Here is a 20,098-nt window from a genome sequence, read left to right on the forward strand (position 1 = left end):
AGGTTTCTGTAGGCAGCTCAGACAGGTTGGGTGGAGCGAGTAGAAGGAACAGACTGTGGCGTAGGAAGGACTGGCAGCACGGATTCATTTCAGAATCTTCAGGAAGGATGTGCGGCGTCAGAAAGCGGTGCATTTGGATTATCCAGCATCACAGCTCCGTTCCAAGTGTATCTTTAGAGGAAGTTTGCATCAGTCACGACCTCCCTTTGTTCTTTGGTTGGCAGCAGCGTTTTTCGCAGAATTTGACAAACTCGGACACAATGAAAACTGAGGAAGCCAGTCCGGTGAGAAACAGCAGGTCTGCGGAGAAGAAACAGCGGAGATGAGCACAGTGGACTTGCTGGGGTCTGTGCTGGGCTGGAATCCCCAGCCAAGGGCCTTCCCGCGGCAGATGTTTGTGCCGGTGTAACTGCACAGAGGTACGGCCTGCATAGGCTTTGGCTGGCTGTAGAGTTAGAGAAATGACTGCGATAGACAGGGGATTCCCATACCGTCAGTTGGTATAGTCCACTCAGGGGGTGGTAAGCTCTACGCTAGGGCCTGGAGAATAAATCTTATGAAGAGCGATTGAAGGAGCTGGGACTGTTCAGTTTGAGGAAGAAGAGGCTGAGGGGAGACCTCATCGCTCTCTACAACTACTTGAAAGGCCATTGTAGAGGTTGGTGCTGGTCTCTTCTCACAGGTAATTAGCGATAGAACAAGAGGGAATGGCTTCAAGCTGCAGCAGGGTAGGTTTAGGCTGGACAATAGGAAAAAATTCTTCACAGAAAGAGTGGTCAGACACTGGAGTAGGCTGCCCAGGGAGGTGGTGGAGTCACCATCCCTGGAGGTGTTTAAGACTCATTGAGATGTGGTGTTAAGGGATATGGTGTAAGGGAGAACTTTGCAGAGCAGAGATGATGGTTGGACTCGATGATCCCAAGGGTCTTTTCCAACCTAATTGATTCTATGATTCTGTGATTTGGGATCACTGAACCCTGCTTCTAACAACACGCCTAGGGGAGATGCAATACAGCGCAGTAGGGCAGAGTTTGCTTAGACTGATTGGAATGGTAAAATACGCATTGCATGTCAGCTAGGAAACATTTACTCCGCTTTTTCAAAATGGACTCACTGCGTAACGATCCTGGATAGATTTACGTAGAGGAATATCACCATACAGAGCTCGTGGAAGAATCTTGGCATGTCTCCGTTTACATGAATTTTGATTTACTGCACATAAATGCAAAACCTAGGCTGGAATAACATCATTAAATACTACTGCTGTTTGTGCATAGCTGTGTGTGCGTGTATAGGTACAGGGGCTGTTGATTGATTTCCCCTACCAGCAATCCGTTGGGAGCTATCGTGCAACAATTTGACAATCTCATCTGTTTTTTAAAGTAGCTTTAAATAAAAAAAAACAAAACAAAACCATTATTTATTTTGCAACTTACCTAGCACTCCTAAGTTCTCTGTCTGGAAGATCTTTTGTAATGGAGGGACGTATATAACAGCCAGCTGTCCCAAAAATGACCCAAGCACAGAATATAAGAACATGCGGTTTCGGAAAAAGCCTATTTCAAATATCAGCTTTGTCTAGAGAAGGGTGGGGGGGGAAAAAAAAAAAGAAAAAAAAAAGATAAATGTAACATTCCCCAATCTCCTGTTGGTACTTGAGTGTCCCACTATTCCCTTGCGTGTAAACTCCATTACTTCTTGAAGTTACACGCATGCTAACTTCGGCAGAACTACGTAGTTGAAAACGTAGTTGCAGTTGAACTATGATGGATAACTTTATAAATAAAGATGATAAAAATGCTGCTTTAAATAACATTTAAAAAACCCACCCCCTTCCGCCGCAAAATACTGGTGTGCTAATGTTTATGCCAGCGTTTTGCTGACAGAGCGATCTCACCTGAGAGCGGCACGTCAGGGCATTGAAGAGGTCAAAAAACACAAAACAGGTAAAAGTCATTGTTGTGGTTCGAGGAGTTATGCCGCTTTTTGGATTCTGAAACCACACGTAAAAATTCAGGGGTTAATTACGCCTTACAAAAATATGTCAATTCAACAGATGAATTAAATATTCTCTTTAATGACCCCAGTGAATTCCAAGTGTAGTAAAACAAGGGAATAAATCTAGTTCTAAGCATTACAGATAGCATTAATTTCTCTCTGCTAATTGTTGAGCTTATGATCTGATCCACCATGTTTTAAATTCTTAAACTGATGTGGAATTTGAGTAAAGAATATTCTAAATTAAATTACTTAAACTGTTATAGTAACAGTCGCTGTTTACTAACAACAATCCATCATATTTAGGTACTCGGTATTTTCTACTTACATGGAGAACTAGAGGTGAAAAGTACCTTAAAGCATTGATATCGTATCAAGTAATATTTTTCCCATTCTGGATAGGAAGCTCCAAATTAGAGGCACCAGAGGAAGGCAGGAGCAGAGCTAGGAGCTGACCCCGGTTTCTTAACCCTCTGCCCACGCTGCTCCTTCCCCACTGGATGAAAGTCCTTCTCTTGTACTTCAGAAATTGCCCTTCACTTTGTTCCTCACCCTGATGGAAACAAGATACGATTGCAGACTTCCTCACCTCCTTCCAGAAGACAAAGAGGGTTCCACTGATGATAATTACAGCTGACATGAAGATTTTCAGGATCAATGATTTGCTGAGTATAGTGTCCGTGATACGTCGGGGCGGCTGTTTGATGGTATCCCTATCAACAGGTTCAACTCCCAAGCTGCCACAGAGAGAAGCAGAGGGACATGGTTAGTTAATGCGGCTTGTCCTGAAACGACTGCTGATAAACCAGGATGGATCTGGAGGATGAAATTCTTGGGAATACAGCATGAGAGGGAAAGTATTCTGGCAGGGTTACATGAGGCCCCAATTTTGTCTGATACACCTATGACAGAGGTCTTTTTTGCATAATGAGCTGCTAAAATGATATATTAGACTACCATTGTGCATCATACCGCTATCCCACCCCAAAGGGAGAGCTAGCTGTGAGATGGTGGCCAACATCTCGTCCATGTTGTAGGATTGTAGTTAGCTGTAGTTGTAATTAGCAGGTGAATGGGGTTCCTAAGTCTTGTGATTTTGGGACATATACCCGCCCCGCCTCCCCCCCCCCCGCCTTATGTACCCAGTATTCCCTTACCAGTCAGATCTGCAGGGCTACTGGCAGGTGACACACTCATCACCACAGACCACGCATGGTAAAAAAGTGGAATAATTAAGTGATTCCACCACAGAACAGGAATATGTAAAACGTCAAGTAAACCTGAAATAAATGGTTTGGAGGGACCAGGAGGGAACAAAAGTACAACTTGTCTTATCTAACCACCGAAGGATTGGCGCATTGATAAGAAATCATAACCGTTTGTGTTCCTAAACCAAATTCAGGCATATTAAACTCAAGAATAATTTGTGCGTTTGATTCTTCTGTACCTCTGGGCTGGCGGCCCATCCATGATGATGTTGATCCATAAGATCTGCATAGCATTGAGTGGGTTTGGTAGGTTGAGCACTGTTGACAGAGTAATTAGGCTCAAAGCTGAAATGCTCCTGCAAAGCACAGAAGAACGTTATCCTGTGTGGCCTCACCCAAAAGGCGCTCTCGCTGGAGTCAAAGCAAACAGGAACTTACGTGCTCAACTGGAACCGGACAAAATTTTTTATGTTGTAAAATATTCCCTTTCCCTCTTCTATTGCGTTCCTGGAAGGGAGGGGAGAGTTTATCAAATAACTAGTACTCACACTACTGTACATTGAGCTCTCTGTCACACTTAAAGACGAGTTGTCTTCTCTAGCACTTATTGCAGTTGAAATTCAGACTGCAGCTTAGGAGGAGGACATCAATGCAGCTCCTCAGTTAAAATGACTTTATCGGGACTAGCAGATCCGAAAAGCCTGGTTTACACAGCCAGGCCTTGGTTCATAAAGCAGGCAAGTGGCCTATTTATATCCTCACTCTACTCTGCCTACTCTGTTTGTTGTTATGAACCAGCAGAGCATTCCGAACGATGTCTTTCCTCTGAGCTTCCCGAGCGAGGCAGAGAGCACAAGTTACGATCCACCCAGACTTGTAGGCGCTTTCAAATCCCCGGTTAGCTGCAGCGACGAGAAACCAGGGCTTGCGGATGAAAGGTGGCTTTGCCACCACCACTTGAAGCAAAAAAGTCATTGCCGTGCATGCAACTGAAAATGAGCCCGACCCACACTAGGTATCTCCACATGCTGCCTGTTGACTTACACGTCCTGCGTCTTGCATTATTTCCAGGGCTAGTCACGCAACAGACTTGAGCAATGGGTAGCCAGAAAGTATCTGAAGTAAGGAAGTGTCTGATAGTAAGAAAATTGCTAAACCTACATTACTGTTGAGAAGTCATCGTCCACAAGAATCATGTTGGCAGCCTCTTTGCTGACGTCTGTACCAGCTTGTCCCATTGCAATCCCGATATCGGCAGATTTAAGGGCCACGGCATCGTTAACACCGTCTCCTGTCATGGACACAACGGCACCAGCCCTCTGCAAAGCCTGTGAGAGCGGAGAGACGAGAGACTCTGAAGGCAGGAGAAGATGAGTGAGTCCTGTTGGCAGTCACAGGATTTGCACGTAATATTGTAAGAGCAGAAAAGTGCTACACGACTTTGAGGGTAAAGTAGACTCAGCAGCCAGACAAAAAACTCAGAATAAAAAAAAAAGCCAGACTCAGACAAAACTCAGACCAAGAATTAAGAGACTGGATTTCCAGGAGTATAGAAAATCTCACAATTCCAGCAGGAATTAAAGAGTAGAGTCCTCAGAAATCATTCTCTTAATATCATGCTTGCTGTAGCGTCTCACTAGTGGCTATCAAATTACCCAGGCCAGGTCTGCCAGAGAAATGCTAATGTCTCTGGTGTAAATAGCACAAATGCTCTAGCTTGGGGTTTACAGTCCTTTAGTTTGAGCTGACCCTGCCTTGGAAGACCAGGTGGTCTAGAGAACTGAGGAGCACCCCTTACACCGTGTTTTTGTGAGGCATATAACGGATTTGAGAGGCTCTTAGTACCTTTATGATTTTTAGTTTGTGCTTTGGACTTGTTCTGAAGAAAATGGAAACCTGAAAAACAAAAAAATACAATCATGTACTAGATGGATGCTGTTGGAAATGGAACCAGGCCTTGGTTTTGTAATCAAAACCATTACATTTTTGACAGTGGATGATAGCTCTGCCTCTGCCAATTGGTCCAGCTCTTCCCCAGACATGGCTTTCAGCTTCCCATTGCAGAGACCAATATTCTGTCCTGCAAAGAAAAGCCCAAAATGAGATCTGCCCGTCAGCTCTGGAAAAAGCCGGCTATTTCCTGACTCAAAGAATAGAGGCAGCAATTAAGGAATTTACTGGGAAATATTTCTGAACCTGGGGCATCTGACAGGGCACGCAGCTCCCTGGCTCTGCCCTGGGCCGGTCACCCTGTCCTTACTCAACTGGAGTTATGGAAGCAACATAATACCCAGAGCTGGAGCTGATACTAAATCCGTCGCTCTCTTCTCTGCTGCTTGCTCTGTGGATTTCTAATAGCAAAACGCAAAAATGGGAAATGCAGAGACACTCACACTCTGAGCATTAGCGGAGTCTGTAATCCCAGCAATGCCATCTGTCTCATTTAAGCATCTTAGACTGAAATTTTGCCATTTCGGGTGTTAAAATAGTGGAATTAAGTCACTGGGATTTGGCCCACGGTTCATAGCTGTTCTATTACTGCATTTAATATGATCTGTTTCAATGGAAAAGCAAGAACGCGGTGGCATTTCAAACCTCTATTGCACTGACAAAAAGAATGATGAAGTTGATTATTAAGTGATGTAACATTTGGCTGATCTGGCAGACATAATATAGACCCACAAGAAAGAAGTTAAGTTTGTTACCTATAGCCATGGCAGTTTCCAGGGCATCTCCGGTTATCATCTTTACTGATACACCAGACTCAAAAAGGACTTGAACAGCTTCTCTCACTCCAGCCCTCGGGGGATCAATTATTCCAACCAGACCTAGAAATGTTAGTTTGCCAAGTTCTGGACCTGAAGCCAAAGCAAGTACTAGAAACAAAGGAAAAAAAGAAGACTAAATTATTAATAATGTATTTCCATACATTAAAATGAAGAGGAGGTAGTAAATTACCGGTTTTCCAGCAGAAAAAGTCATTAAAACCAGATCTTTAGTGACTACATTCAGATCTTGTACAGACACAAAAATTTGGTCCCCTCAAACAATACCAGTTATCCGAATCGGAGCATTTCTGTTTTACGTGTTTTTCTTAGGATTTACTTCTTTCTAATTTAAAGCCATCTACCAAGTCTTCCCCAAATGCAGATGGATTAAATTGGGACAGTGCAATGTCAGACCAGACACTATGTTAAACAATAGCCCTCCTGTAAAAACTTAAACTTTTTTTTTTTTTTTTTTTTAAAATCTAAAAATGTGAAATGTAAATTCAGTCAAACCCGTGAAACTTCCGTTGTGTAAACATCACGGCTCTGAACATTTTGTTTCTGCTCTCGGCGCCATAATCATATCATTCAATCGTTCTTAAATCACTCAAGGATATTTTGCCAGGGGTTCATGTCAGTGTTGCTTTGATGACTGAACCACAAGCTCGCAGCAGCTGCCCGAGCTAATCGCTTTTCTTCAGAGCAGTAATTTGCCATTCACAACAGCAGATGATTCAGATATTGGAAAGCAAGTTCCCTACACGAGTTACTAACCGCAAGACACGGGGCTGGAGAATATGTACATTAACTGTACCATCTTCCAGACCCGGCTGCCAAGACTTGTTCTCACCTCCTTACAACCTGGGAACAGGCACCGGGTATTGTTACTGTGTGAAAGTCTAAGACGTTTCTGAAAGGATGTTTCTGGTGACGAAGGAAATGACACGTGCATAAGAACTCCTGCGGGCCGCGCGCTGACAGGCAGCCAGGATCAAAAGGAGATCGTTAGATTCGGTGCTAATAAAGAATGGAGCCAAACTTCAAATAGAAATCCCAGTGCCCAAATCCGTGTTTTGAACCCCTTTCGCAGTTGCTGTTTGTTGCTCTTGGCAGAGCAGCGCTTAGATTGGGTTCAGTGCGAGGCTTTTCAATGCAACATTCAGAGTGTAACCCAACGCTCCGTGGAGGAAAACCATCCACCGTTTCCAATGCTTATTTCTAGCTCCTTTCAATCTCACTAATTTAAACCCAGAAAGAAAAAAAAAAAAAGATTAGTGGGAAGCAAGCAGCCAGCAGACCTAAGGCAGGGCTTTCGGCGAACTCTGACAAGTCTCACGAAGAGACCACACAAGTGATGCCGAGGACTGAGCCTCTGTCCGCCTCGACCAAAACAAAAGCAGGAAAGTATTAGGGCATGACAACCTGTGAGCTTACGGGACACAGACAGTAATGACTCACCCCGTAGGCCCGAGGAGCCCATTCTTTTTTCTTCCTGCTGGTAGAAGGCTTTCTGCTGGGGTGTAAGTGATAACGAGATGCCGCCGCTGTTATAGAGAGTGCAACATCGAATCACTTCTTCAAATGCTCCTTTCATAAAGTAAATATCTTCCTGATCCTTTAAAGTAAGGAGATAATATACTTTATCAAAAAAAAAAATAATGAAAAGAGGACATTTAAAAATACTGATAGTGCATAAGGCTTTTCATCTTAGCTAAGAAATGAACTTTTGTTTGTTCTTTTACTAGTTTTGTAAAATGCCCAGGTGTGCGTATTATTTATAAGATATGATATTTTTGCGCTCGACATTTTTCCTGCTCAGAATGGTAGTGAAAAGGTTGGTGAGTTTTTAAACCGCAGCACAACATCAGTCAGACCAAACCGCTTAACCCAGTCAGGGAAAAATGACCAACATTTTCTTCCAACCATCGTATCTTTCTTCCCCTGTCAGTTACGTCTGAAAAGCTTTCGTTTTCCTGCTCAAACCACTATATGAAAAGTATTATCTTCTCCTGTTCAAACACAGCTTTACGAGCTAAAATTACACCCAAGTTGGGAATTTTGAGGTTTGTTCGGTTTTTCTCCTGACATAGTTAACTTCTGAAAACATTATTTGCTAAAGAGATACCATTTCAAGCCCATTGTTGAGGTGCACAATTAGCAACATGAAACCAGCCAACACCACTGTTTGCTTTACCTGACTTTTCAGCGTGCATTTCACAGCCATCCACTTCTGTTCAGAGCTAAACGGAATTTCCTTCTTTCTTACATAAATATCTTTTATGTCAGCTAGTTCCATCTAAAGTAAGGCAAAACAACAAGAGCAGTGTAATGCCAAACAATGCCAAAGCTTGTATATACTTTCCATATTACAAGCGTTGACTGTTGACCGTGTACTTCCAGGCGGTCGCGTACCACAGAGCTCAAGACAAAGCATGGGGAGAGTAAAACTCATTATTCAAATCCATCTTTTCCTTTTGGTGCCTGATATGGGATAAATTAAACTGGAGTTTGAGGCTTGCTTCCTGCTGACTTTTTTGTCTTGGTGGGCCTTTGGGTCAAGTCCTTTCCCTACACCCGCAGCAAAGCCACGGGCAGAGCAGGTTTCTTCCAGCCCGAGCTCAGGCTCCCCCACTTCGGTTATTTCCCAGCCCCCCCACTTGGAAGAAAAAGGGAAAATCGCAAATAACCGAATGGCCAATTGTGGATGTGGTTTCAAATTATCTCCTGATGAGTTAAACTCACAAAGCAATTCACCACAAGAAGACCCTTCAGCCATGACGTACGATGGGTCAAATCAATACACGCCTGCTTTCGCGGCGCGCACGGTGCTCTAGGCGAAGTGGTAGTGATCAGAAGGAGCTTCCAGTCTTTCTCTCCCCAAGCTCCCACCAAACTAAAAAGTTAAAAAAAAAAAAAAAAAAATAATAGAAGAGAGGACCCCCCTCTCATGTTCTGCTATTGCTTGGCTGCTGAATGGCAGAGCAGAAGGTAGAGTCTAATTTAGCATTTAGGGAAATAAAATGTCTTTGTTTTACAAAAAAAGCCATGTTTTCACTGTCAGAGTCACAAGCTTTACAAACAGGAGGTAAGAACAGCTGTTTGTAGGTGCATCATTTCGTCAGGCACCTCCCGTGCTTTACAGTCCACCTGAAGTCTGTGGATCACAGGCTGCGCAACGCTGACGAGGTGATACCTTGAGGCGCTTTACAGCCCTCCGCCTATGAGCATGACAGCAACGGTCATCAAAAACTCTTGTTTTACATAAGCCTGACTAGAAAAAAAAAGTAAAAAGCCAGCAGATGACCCAAACCGACGATGACTCCCCTGCCATGCTTTCTCACATGGCCTGGTCTTCCTCCTTTTTCACTCTCTCTGTCTTCCTCCTGAGCTCTTAATCGGCATGTGCAGAAAATGTACAAAAGGCAGTCTGGTCTGAGCCCGACAGAAATCCATTAAGCAGCGTAACTGCAGAGGTTAAGCAAGCAAACAATTATTGCTGTTAGCACAGAGGCTCAGGGAAGGTGTTTGTCCACGACGAGAGGTTTACGTGGGAGAGGTGTACATCTCTGACCTTGGGGAGAAGAGACAAGGAAAGACTAAAACCAGTCTGGGGACTTGAAAGAAGTCTGATCACTGCTGTCAGACCTAACAATTCCAGCTCCTTTTTTTTTTTTTTTTTTTAGATTTCTGGAAAATTTTAGATCTTAACAATCTTACCTTCATTGCAAGGGCAACGAGAGCTCCTTCTGTGGGCTGTCCCATCACACTGTTTTTCCTGATAATGGCATTATTGACTACGCAGCCAGCCTAGAGAAAGGGACATATGTCTTGGTTTATTTTTTCATAGCTTTTTTTATCTCTTTAAATGAAATAATGAGAGATTGGAGAAGGAAAACAGCCACATCCCCAACGATGTGCTGTTCCCCATAGCAGCATCTCTTGGGATCAATTCTTGTGCTTTCTAAACCCACTTAATCTATGGGATACACCAACATTTTGGTAAACCGCTACATTTTGGATAAACTAACATCAAGCAAAACATGATCTATATCTAACCAGCTTGATAAATTATGAAAATGAAGACTTAGTCTCCCCTACTATTGCTTCTAATGTGCAGTATGGGTAAAACAAGACCTAACCGCCATTTGAGATTCCAACTCGGATCATTGCACACTGCTTTAGCCCACAGTCGAATGTGCAAGATTTCATTTAATGCTAACGCGAAACCCAGAGACCATCACAGTACATTTATAAATTGACTGTGTAGCTAGATAAAGTCTAGAATCTGTCCACGTTAAAGACCTGAATGCGGTAACATTAATTGGTCTTTTCTCTGCCAGAATTATATTTTTTCCAAAATGTCATTGACACTTTAAGCTGATTACTCTGGTCTCTCGCTATATGTCTTACGATTGCTACCCACCCACAAGCTTCAGGTATTTTATTACAATTACTCGGAGCCTTATAATGAAAATGCTCTGGCAAGACAATTCATTTAAGAAGTATGAAAGCAGCTTTTTTTTTTTTTTTCACACTCATTGCCCAAAGTGATCCGTGCAGATGGAAACTGAATGTAAATAGGACAAGCTGGTTCATAATTTATACTTACCTCCACTAGTTTCCCAACCGAGATGTTGGAAAATTCTTTAAGAATTTCCTTTGATGGCAGAAGATAAACGTTTCCTTCTCCATTGTAGCCCACGCCACTGACCTGAGGAAGGGAGAGACAGAAAAAGCAAGTTTCCCAGAGCCAAGTAGGACTTTACTACATCTGTACACCTTGGGGTATCAACATTTCTGATTTTTCTTTCTAGCTCAAAGCAATGCTTATAGGAAAGGCTGCTGATAATGAAAGTATAGTATTACAGTAGCTATACAGGAACAAAAAGAACCATCTTGTCTTATGCAGAACTTGTTTGCCGTGAGTTCAGAAGTCTCTTGCAGCTCAGTCAACAGATCCAGCCCTTCGGTAGCAGTGGGTTCACTGGTTTTACCCTACGGATGGCTGCCCTGCGGTTCCGCTGCCTTACATTGTGCATGCCTGCGTTTTCACCCCCTTCGCACGCAGGGTGAACCAAGCAGAAGGATCAAGTCACTGGTATAATAAATAGTCCTACAGAAGATGGACCGACAAGGGTCGGTGGCAGGTTTCAATATTTACAATAACTGCAGAGAACAGGAGATTATGCCAACGAACACGTGTTTATGGTATCTGAGCAGCTTTTGTGCGCTCAGCCCCACCTCCGCCTGCCTCCAGCACGGCAAAAGTGCCATCTCTTTAATGGAACCGGTGATGTGCAGGAAGCTGCCTGTTTGAGGACTGACTCAGCATCCTTCATTTGAACTAAAAGCTGAGCTTGCACCAGGAAGTCCGTATTACCGCCTTGTCCGTACCTCTGCCTGGAACCCATCCGAGGTCACCAGCCGAGTCACCGTCATCTCGTTGGCTGTCAGAGTGCCTGTCTTATCCGAGCAGATGACATTGCAGCAACCTGATGCAGGAAAGTTTTTAATCAGAACTAATAAATAATGCAACTGAACAATGAGATTCAGGGCACCAGAAGAGGGAGAACTTGTTTCCCTAATGCTACTCAAACTGCACCAGTGAGAAAAGGGAGAAAACACCAAGAAATGGATGAGTTTCCTAACAGGGTGTCGTAAGGAAAGGATCCGAGTGCTCATCAGGATATTGTGCACATAATTTGGATGCAAGATGTGGTAGAAGACATCGGAAGAGGGCCACATCATCTTGAGCATCATATGGTGGGCGGTCAGAGCAGGCACTGATCTCCAGGGAGTTAATCAATGTTTCTGAGCTGCAATATCACACAGCAGAACAGCTGTTATATACTGAAAAGATGTATGGAATTCCTGCTGTGCCACATGCTTCCTCAGGTTGGCCATTTAACCCTTGCTTCTCTAAATCAGGAATAACAGCCCTTCCCTGCTTCACCAAGGGATTTGAAAATCCACATCTAAGAGCAGGACCTGCCCCACTCATGCTCTGCTTTGTGACAATACTGCTTCAGTAAAGCACATTTCTTCCAGAGCGCATTTACACCACAATACAGCAAAGGAGTCGATTAGCAGAGTCACCACATTCAATCTAGTTTCCACTCCCAAGAAAGGGAAAAATGACTTTAATGCAACAAAGACTCAGACTCCAGCTCCCTTCTAAGTCTGAATATCTTCCCTGGCTCTGGAGATGACCACACAGCTTGGGCACAGACCCCGCGAACACGATGACCCCCATGTAAGAGCCTGCAGAGAATAAAGCAGATTGGGCTGCGATTAAATCAATTGTGGTTTTGAAGGATTAGCACAGAGCAAAGCTATCACCTCCGATATTCCATTTTTAGCTATTGAAGAATCATATAGAGAAGAAGAATTATTTTTCTCCTTTTCAGAAGCGTAACAGACGTGGCGCAATTAACGTGCAGGAGAGTACAGTTTTTGCCGTGCTCAGAGTTCCTGGGCATCTGGCAGTTACGCCTATTTGAGCGCAGCCCTACCAGAACGAAATTCTTCATGAGATAAGGCCGTTTCAGATGTCCTGGGTCAGGGCAGATACAGTTAAATAAGGGTGATAAGATTCCTTAACTGCAGAACAAACAAGGGGCGTTCAAACAATAGCAGCATTTCCAAGGAAGACAGATTTTAGCTGAAGGAGCCGGCTGTGCAGCATGTCTTCTCCTTCATATAACTGCCTTCCTGACTGATGTCAGAGAAGCAAAGCCTGGAACAGAGCGACCCGGGGATGGGGGGAGGTGGAAGAAAAATTCCGTTGCAGTTCATTCTGCCCTGCAGGTGTGAGGATGGGCTGGCCTTCTCAAGGTCCTCTCTGTCCCTGTTTTCCATGACACTCTGGGTGTTTGGGAGATGGCCACACAGGCTGCAGATGGACAAATGGTTTTGTTTATGCCACCAGGCTCAACTTAAGGGGTTGTGAGGTTTTTTAGCCAGATGCTGAAGAAGTGGACAGGATGGTCCCACAGAATGGGGAGAAAGGAGAAACCAAGCCTTTTAACCCGAGCAGGACATACACGTCTGCAGAGGGGCTCTGCTCCCCACGGGCCAGTGCCACGGGTTGGGTTGTACTGTTCCCAGCACGTTAATATCACTCAAATAAGGGAAGAGGGTGAGAAACATGGGGTAGAAAATTTGTTTAAGTCTGAGTGGGTTGCTCTAGCCCAGCAAGCATGTTTCAAATTTATTTTTTTCCATCAGACCAAGGCTCCCTTGGCCATCTCGTCGCTCTTCAGTTCAGATTTTGAAGCCTGGCAGGCAGATGACCAAGCTGTGTGGCCCCTTTGCAGCCTTACCTAAGGTTTCTACTATGGGCAGCTTCTTCACAATCACCCTTTTCTTGGCCATCCGGAGAACGCCCAGCACCAGCGTTACGGTGACCACAATGGGAAGGCCCTCTGGGATGGCAGCCACCGCCAGGCTGGGGACAGCAGAGACACAACAGCTTCAACACAGGGGTCAAACTACAAGTACCGACCAAAACACGTCAAAGGGACTTTTCCATGGGAGGAGTTTTCCTGCTTATACATGCCATATCTGAATCGGAGCGTGCAGTACTAACCACTGAGACTCCTGGCACACCATAAATACCAAAGCAGGATATTTATCCAACCCTTCAACCTTTTTCTGGATGATTTTGACAGAGCAATTACTTTTCTTCCTTACATTGCCAAAGAGCATTAACGTCTGACCAAGTCAATATTTAGTGGTTGGATTTCATTTCGTGTATTTAATTTTCTGAGGATGGAAGTTGAATATTCCTTGGCATCACGGCTGACACATTGACTACCAGCTCCTGGGCATTTGCAGCCCCTCATCTCCTCTCTTAGGTGTGAATACAAGCTACAGCGGGACAGAATCAGCTCCCCAGATGTCCCCATGTTACACACACCGATTCAGAGCAGCATCGAAACCTGCAACACCTGACATGCTAGGAAAATCCCGACACAGTCTGTATCTGTCCCTTAACTATTCCTTGGGTAACTCTGAACACCACAGGCTGCTCTCCAAAACTCAGGCTTAACCACTTTTCTTTACCATCACATCCCTCCAGGAGACAGGAAGGTGGGCACCGAGCCAGTCTGGCTTCTCCACTGTCTCCTCGTCTTTGGTTTTGTTTTGATTTACATAGAAAACTTCTTTATTTCTTTTTTTTTTTTTTTTTTTTTTTGCAAGGGTTGATTGTAGAGCCATGACAACAGGTTTTATGGGTACTACTAAAAACACATGGTTTATTATGTTTGATTAAGAGGTTGGGCATGCTTTTTATGCCACATGAAATGCGCATTCCTGTCTTTAGACGTAAAGCCAGTAGGAACAGCAAAGATTACTATTTGCTGTTGCTATACTCCCACTAAATTCGTTGTGCAGATAGGAAAGGACATTCACAGCAGGATAAGGTGGAAAAGCCAGTGAAGATTTTTCAAAATACTGATTTCCAGAATTAAATAAACCCTTAAACTTTTTTTTCCTCTACTAAACTCTGTTGTAAAGCTCACATTAATTTCACCAGTGCAAGATCGATATGTATTTATGAAGGGTCTTACTCAAGTTCTCTTTTGTGAAATGTCCATTGTTTTGAACAGGGAATTCCCTGGGACACGTTTCATTAGAAATCATAGAGAAAGGTGCTCTCCAGTCCTCACCTAACTCCAATCGTGAACATGCTGAGGAGATGCTTCCCTTGTAACCAGCCAATAAGCATTATCAAACCTGGTGGGGGAAAACCATCCGATTAAAAAAACTTCAAGAAATTCATAGATCTCTAATCTGCTTTAGCTGTGGTTGGGGAACTGAGTATGCAAACAGGCTCCCCCCATATATCTCCTTCCGAGGTGTCTCTGCTTGAATCCCCAGAGTCCAGCTAAGCCACATCAACAAGTACTTTTGAAGAAAGTGGCCCTGGAGCACAGAGGGCTTCCACAGCTGACCATGCAAGTACCAGCATTGCGTCCGACTCACCGATTATGCCAAAGGAGAAAAGAGTGAGTTGCTTCCCCAGTCTGTCCATGCTTTTCTGGAGCGGTGTTTTTGGAGTCTGGAAATGTTAGAGAATAGCTGGTTTTCTTTGCTTGTTACGCCAGATAAGAAGATGACACGCGGCCCAGAACGACTGGCCCACGCAGTCCTGGTTATCGTTACTGTGGTCCCTACGTCTGCCTGATAAACCCCGGTGCTCACCCACCCCAAACCCCCAGGGGGGTCTGCTGGGCACAGACCATCCTGTAGGGAGAGATACTCTGCCTTGATGCACTCAAAACAGGCAAAAAGTGGGAGAAAAAGAATTATGTTCAATTACAGCTAGGTAGACCTAGCCACAGCTACTAGCCGAGGTAGAGACAGACTAACGGCTAATTTGGAAAAGGACCTTAGCAATCGAGTCTGGAACTGGATAATGTTTGTGAAAAAGTCTCTGGGACAGGGATAAAAAGTCCGGACCCCCATCGCTGTGCCAGGGGCTTTGCACACACATACCCAGAAGTGTCTGCTTCTCTTCCGCTGTGATTTCATGCATTAGTGGATCAAGAGTTTCTAGACCTTCTTCTGTGTTAACTCGGAGCTCTGGCCCATGAAATTTTGGAACATATAGAAGTAAAATTTTATATATGTAGTGGAAAGTGTGGGGAGCACGAGGGGGAAAAGAAACCATACTGATTGGGCAACTACCAAGTTAGACACAAGCTGAGCATCATAAGTCTGGATTTAGAAGCCTAAATCTTGCTCATAACCATCTTTTTTGGATACAGCACTTTGCTGTCCCTCAGGCACACACGTGTTTTGCGGCAGAAGCAAAAATGAACACAGTGCATTAACTCTGGGAACTGCTTCTCCTCACAAGCTTTCATCCCGAACATCCACCATTTCCAGAGAGACACAGAGACTTATTTACCTCTTCAGCTTGCATCATTTTGAACACCTCTCCAAACTGTGAGTTTTCCCCTGTCCCAATAACTATGCCCTGAAAAGAAGGGAAAAAGAGAGCAGGAGATGAAAAAAATCTAGAGATTCCATAACTAATCTTGAGGAAACGATTGAGGCTGACAGGACTTACTTTTCCCTTCCCGTATCGCACCAGGGTGCCCATGAAAACAACATTGCTCAGCGTGGTTATGTCTCCTGCTGCCAGTAAGACACTGTCAGTCTTGTTGCAAGGCTCAGCTTCTCCAGTAAAACTGGATTCATCCACTAGCAGATCTGTAACCTAATTAAAAAGGCACTTTTCTCCACTGTTAAGCCGAGAAATTTCCAAAACAGGCTCTCGTACGTATAGCTGTGTTTACCTCGATCAGCCTGAGGTCTGCAGGAACCCTGTCACCAACAGACAGATAGATGATATCTCCAGGCACAAGCTCTCGCGCTAGAAGATGCTGCAGTTTTCCTTCCCTTAGGCTACGTTAGACAAATGGAGAAAGAAGAAAGGAAACCAGGCTGTGAGGTTTTTATTCCTTCTGCAGGGTTGGGAATGAGCCTGGCAAGAAAGCAAGAGCCCTGCCCCACCGAGCTTCCAATATAAATAAGAACATTCAATCTTCATGACGATGAGGAGAGATGATTACGTTCAGTTTGGGCTCAGTTTTAATTCATAAACAGATGGGCAGGTTACAGAAGACCTGCATTTCAGCAATAAGCGACTTAAACGGTACTTATACAGTAGATCGGAGTGACAAGATGGGGTGCTTTCCTGTGGCTCGTGCTTTAAATAATGAAAGGCAGATTTTTTTAGCCTAAAAAGAAGCTTTTTAAAGCTAGAATTACTGCTGGCGTTTCACTATTGTATTAACAGTGCAGCCTTTCAAGTGGCTAGATGCTTATGGTGCCATATCATAAATAAAAAAAAGAATGAACAGTAGCGTTTGTAAGGTTCAAACCTGGGTGAACTTTGGACCAGAAGAAAACCCCGTGCTGCTTTTGCAGCGCGAGGTTTCTCTGAGCCTCGTGGCTTATTTACGTTGGCTGGGACAAAACTGATTTGCAAGGACATAAATAGGAAAAACTTTTCCTGTAATCTAAATCGCTGATACTGAACATCAAAGCAGTCAGGGAAGCAGCGTCTGACACACCCTACAACTGCTCCACGGGCACTGGTGACCACGCTCACAATGTGGCTGATCTGCACCGAAACACCCGGTGTGCCCGTGCCCGGCACGTACGTACAGCGACGGGCAGGCGTGGGCGAGGAAACCCAGCCCGCCTACACCTCCGCTCATTTTGTGCCAATCAACCAGGAGCAAAACTACCCTAAAGGCAAAAAAACCACCCCCGCAGGTGAGGTTCTTGCTGCATGGGGAGTCAGCCACACGCAAGAGGCTGCAGGGACCCTTATGCAGGGTGCGGACCAGGACATTCCTGGGACCCTCCTGTCTCTAAGCATTTTTTCAGTTCCACCAGGTGCTTACTTTAAAAACTCTGCCCTCATAACCCAAGCCCTGCTAAAACCCACCCAACCAGGCATGTCTCACCAGTTGCACTCGGGGGGCACCAGCTTGTTAAGTTCTTCCAGAGATTTCTCCGAGCGATACTCCTTTTAAATGAGAAAGGAGAAGAAAGCCAAGTTACACGAGTGGGCTCGCTCATGCCAGCCCTGGCCGCGGAGCTGAGCCCTGGCTGACGTACCTGGATGAAGGCCACAGTGACCACGATGAGCACCGCCTGCGAACAAAGAGGCATTACAGACGCGGGCACAGCAGCTTCAGGGAGCGAAGGGTTGGGTTGCAGGAGAGGTACCACCTACCATGGCGATGCTCGCGGCATCTTCGTATTCTTTCGTGATGACGCTTACCAAAGCGGAAGCCAGCAACAAGAGAATGAGGGGATTTTTAAACTGAAAAAAAACCCAACAAATTGCAATGTAAAATTAAATACAGAGTTGCTGACGCTAAGCTGGCCCCAGACGTCACCAGAAAGGATCAGACAAGCGGTTTGGCTGCAGGGACCCTCCTTGCTCGTGAGAGCAGCATCGCTCTGGCCGGACAGAGCGGGTGCAGCACCTGTGGTCAGGCTGACGTGGGATCCTGCCCCCGGTACAGGAGATGGACACGGTCAGGGACCAGCAGGACAAGGCTCACACCAAAAGACACGAGTTCCCTCTCTTTTCCCCTGTGTGCACAGGGAAGGTTCGCCTTTGCAGTCACACAGCGCAGGACTGACTCCGAAACCTTCTTGGAGGCATGATAGGTACAAACAAAAACTTTATTGTCTTTTTAGAATTTGAAACCAGAAATCCTCTTTCTCCCCCCTCCCCGCCCTTTAGTTAATCTGCTAAACTCTGTGCTCACCCAGTGCTGTGGGAGTCAGATCCTCCTTTTTTCACTTTTAAATACAGATTTTAAGGACTTTTCTCCTACCTGAGAAAGTTACAGCTCTGTTTAGCTAATGTGGGAATTGATGTAAGGGAATTAAATCAGGCAAAGACAAAGCTGCCTGTTTCGAGTAACAGATCTGTGGCGACACACGGCACGAAAGCCGAAGTCTAAATTTATTCCTTGCCGAAGCCAAAGGTGAAAGTCCCTCCATTTCTCTTCAGAAAGACTGAGCCAAAGGGGATGTTTTACAAAAACAGCAGGTGGAAGAAGCCACTTCAAGTGTCTGCTGAGGGACGATGCTCAAGCGCAGAGGTGTGAATGGCGTGGGGCCGCAAGCAGCTCTTCCAGAGAGACCAACAGGGTGTGGACGGATCAGAGATGCTCTAAAGAGTTCATTTGGCATCCCCGTAGGAGAAACAACTTGTTAAGGAAGAGCAGGGAAAAAAGCACCATCTCACTTTATATTAAGAATAAAAGAATCCTGGAAGAGATTTAGGGATGATTACAAAAAATATTGATCACATAGGAAAAAAGGGATAACCCATGAAATAAAGTCTTTCAAAGCAACTAAAATTTTCATGATCCAGCTAAGCAAGGAGAAGATCAGTCAAACTGCTGGCTGAAAATAAACAACATCAAAAAAAAGACCCTTCTTGTTCGTTACAAGCTCTAAAAGAGAGGTGGAGGATGCATTAAATACTGAAGAGAACCAGTTAATAAAAGCAAGGCTCGAGGATAACTCAGCTGGGGAAAAACAAGGGAGCAAATACCACCTTCTGCCTGGCTTTTTGGAGGCAGCTGGTTTGAAATTGTGGATCTTCATGGTGCATGGCACCATGCGTGAATGTATCTCTTACCGACGTATCACTAAGAGACACTGACATTCATCTCAGCCCCTCAGTGGCCTTTGCTTTTGATGCAGGTTTAGGGCTTTCCTTCACTGCGGTGGCTTTCAGCTACTACTGCTTTCCCTCAAACCTTTCATGATTTTATCATTCACCTTAAGGGGAATAAATACACTCCAGAAATCAGGTCACTGATCTATGGCTTTTGATTTGAGGGTTGCGTGGAGATAAAAAGGTTTCTTTTTATTTTAAGATGTTATCTTCACATTAAATGACCCCACATCTGAATCTCACAATGGCTTTCCCGGGGGAACAGACAGTCTCTGTATCCGGGCACAGCCTGTTCCAAGGCTGAATCCGTGGCAGTAGAAACCTTGAATATTTCAATGTAGAGACACGCTCAGGCCAACCCAGCCGGGGGGTTTTGCCAGGAAATGAGAATCTGTGCAGAAAATCCTTACCTGGTCTAGATATTTCTTCCATATCGGCTCTGTACTCTCTACTGAAAATTCATTCCAGCCATGTTTTAACCTGCGCTGGAGCACAGAAAACTCGGAGAGTCCAGTTTGTAAATCAACCTAGAGGGAAATTAAAAAAAAAAAAAAAAAGAAACTGAAATACATTACATAATGTAGAATAGATACAGAAAACTTAAGTTACGTTAATAAACTGTAAGTAGACTGGGCAAGATGTTAATAAATCTATCCACCGTTTTTCTGTTTAGGCATTTATTTTTGTTAAATTATAAAACTTTGCCATCAACCATCACAGAAACCCATAGAATAATTATAAGTTAATTAAAAAAAAATACTTCCACAAGTGAGAAACCATATTATAGATGACAAATTAGAAATCTGAAATAGTAAAGGAAAGAGTTGTTTTCTGGCTTCGCTGTACATTTAAGGAAAAAGTAAAAATAAAAATACCCTGACAAAATCCAAAGAGAACAA

At 44.3% G+C, this 20,098-nt stretch overlaps 1 protein-coding gene across 1 annotated transcript; it reads right to left on the reverse strand.

The window, feature by feature from the left end:
* Positions 1-22: 22 nt before the first annotated feature.
* Positions 23-20,096, reverse strand: ATP2C2 (ATPase secretory pathway Ca2+ transporting 2). Its single transcript, XM_074582807.1, has 25 exons — positions 19,610-20,096; positions 17,733-17,822; positions 17,615-17,650; positions 17,461-17,522; positions 16,282-16,390; positions 16,053-16,202; positions 15,891-15,959; positions 14,963-15,038; positions 14,647-14,713; positions 13,297-13,421; positions 11,369-11,466; positions 10,584-10,685; positions 9,692-9,781; positions 8,169-8,270; positions 7,433-7,589; positions 5,912-6,082; positions 5,189-5,286; positions 5,052-5,102; positions 4,368-4,534; positions 3,645-3,713; positions 3,446-3,562; positions 2,588-2,735; positions 1,898-1,993; positions 1,437-1,578; positions 23-300 (listed from the first exon to the last, which is right to left on the reverse strand). Exons 2-25 carry the CDS (start codon positions 17,733-17,735, stop codon positions 194-196), a joined length of 2,412 nt encoding a protein of 803 aa, XP_074438908.1. The 5' UTR covers positions 17,736-17,822; positions 19,610-20,096; the 3' UTR covers positions 23-193.
* Between the last annotated feature and the right edge of the window lie 2 nt (positions 20,097-20,098).

The sequence above is a fragment of the Larus michahellis genome, chromosome 4 (assembly GCF_964199755.1).
Source record: "Larus michahellis chromosome 4, bLarMic1.1, whole genome shotgun sequence".
Classification (NCBI taxonomy): Eukaryota; Metazoa; Chordata; class Aves; order Charadriiformes; family Laridae; genus Larus; species Larus michahellis.

Coding starts and splice junctions, on each gene's coding strand:
- ATP2C2 (XM_074582807.1), bottom strand. Junction 9,782..10,583: donor CGGTTGGGAAACTAGTGGAG/GTAAGTATAAAT, acceptor CCCTTTCTCTAG/GCTGGCTGCGTAGTCAATAA. Junction 2,736..3,445: donor GATGGGCCGCCAGCCCAGAG/GTACAGAAGAAT, acceptor TCTCTGTGGCAG/CTTGGGAGTTGAACCTGTTG.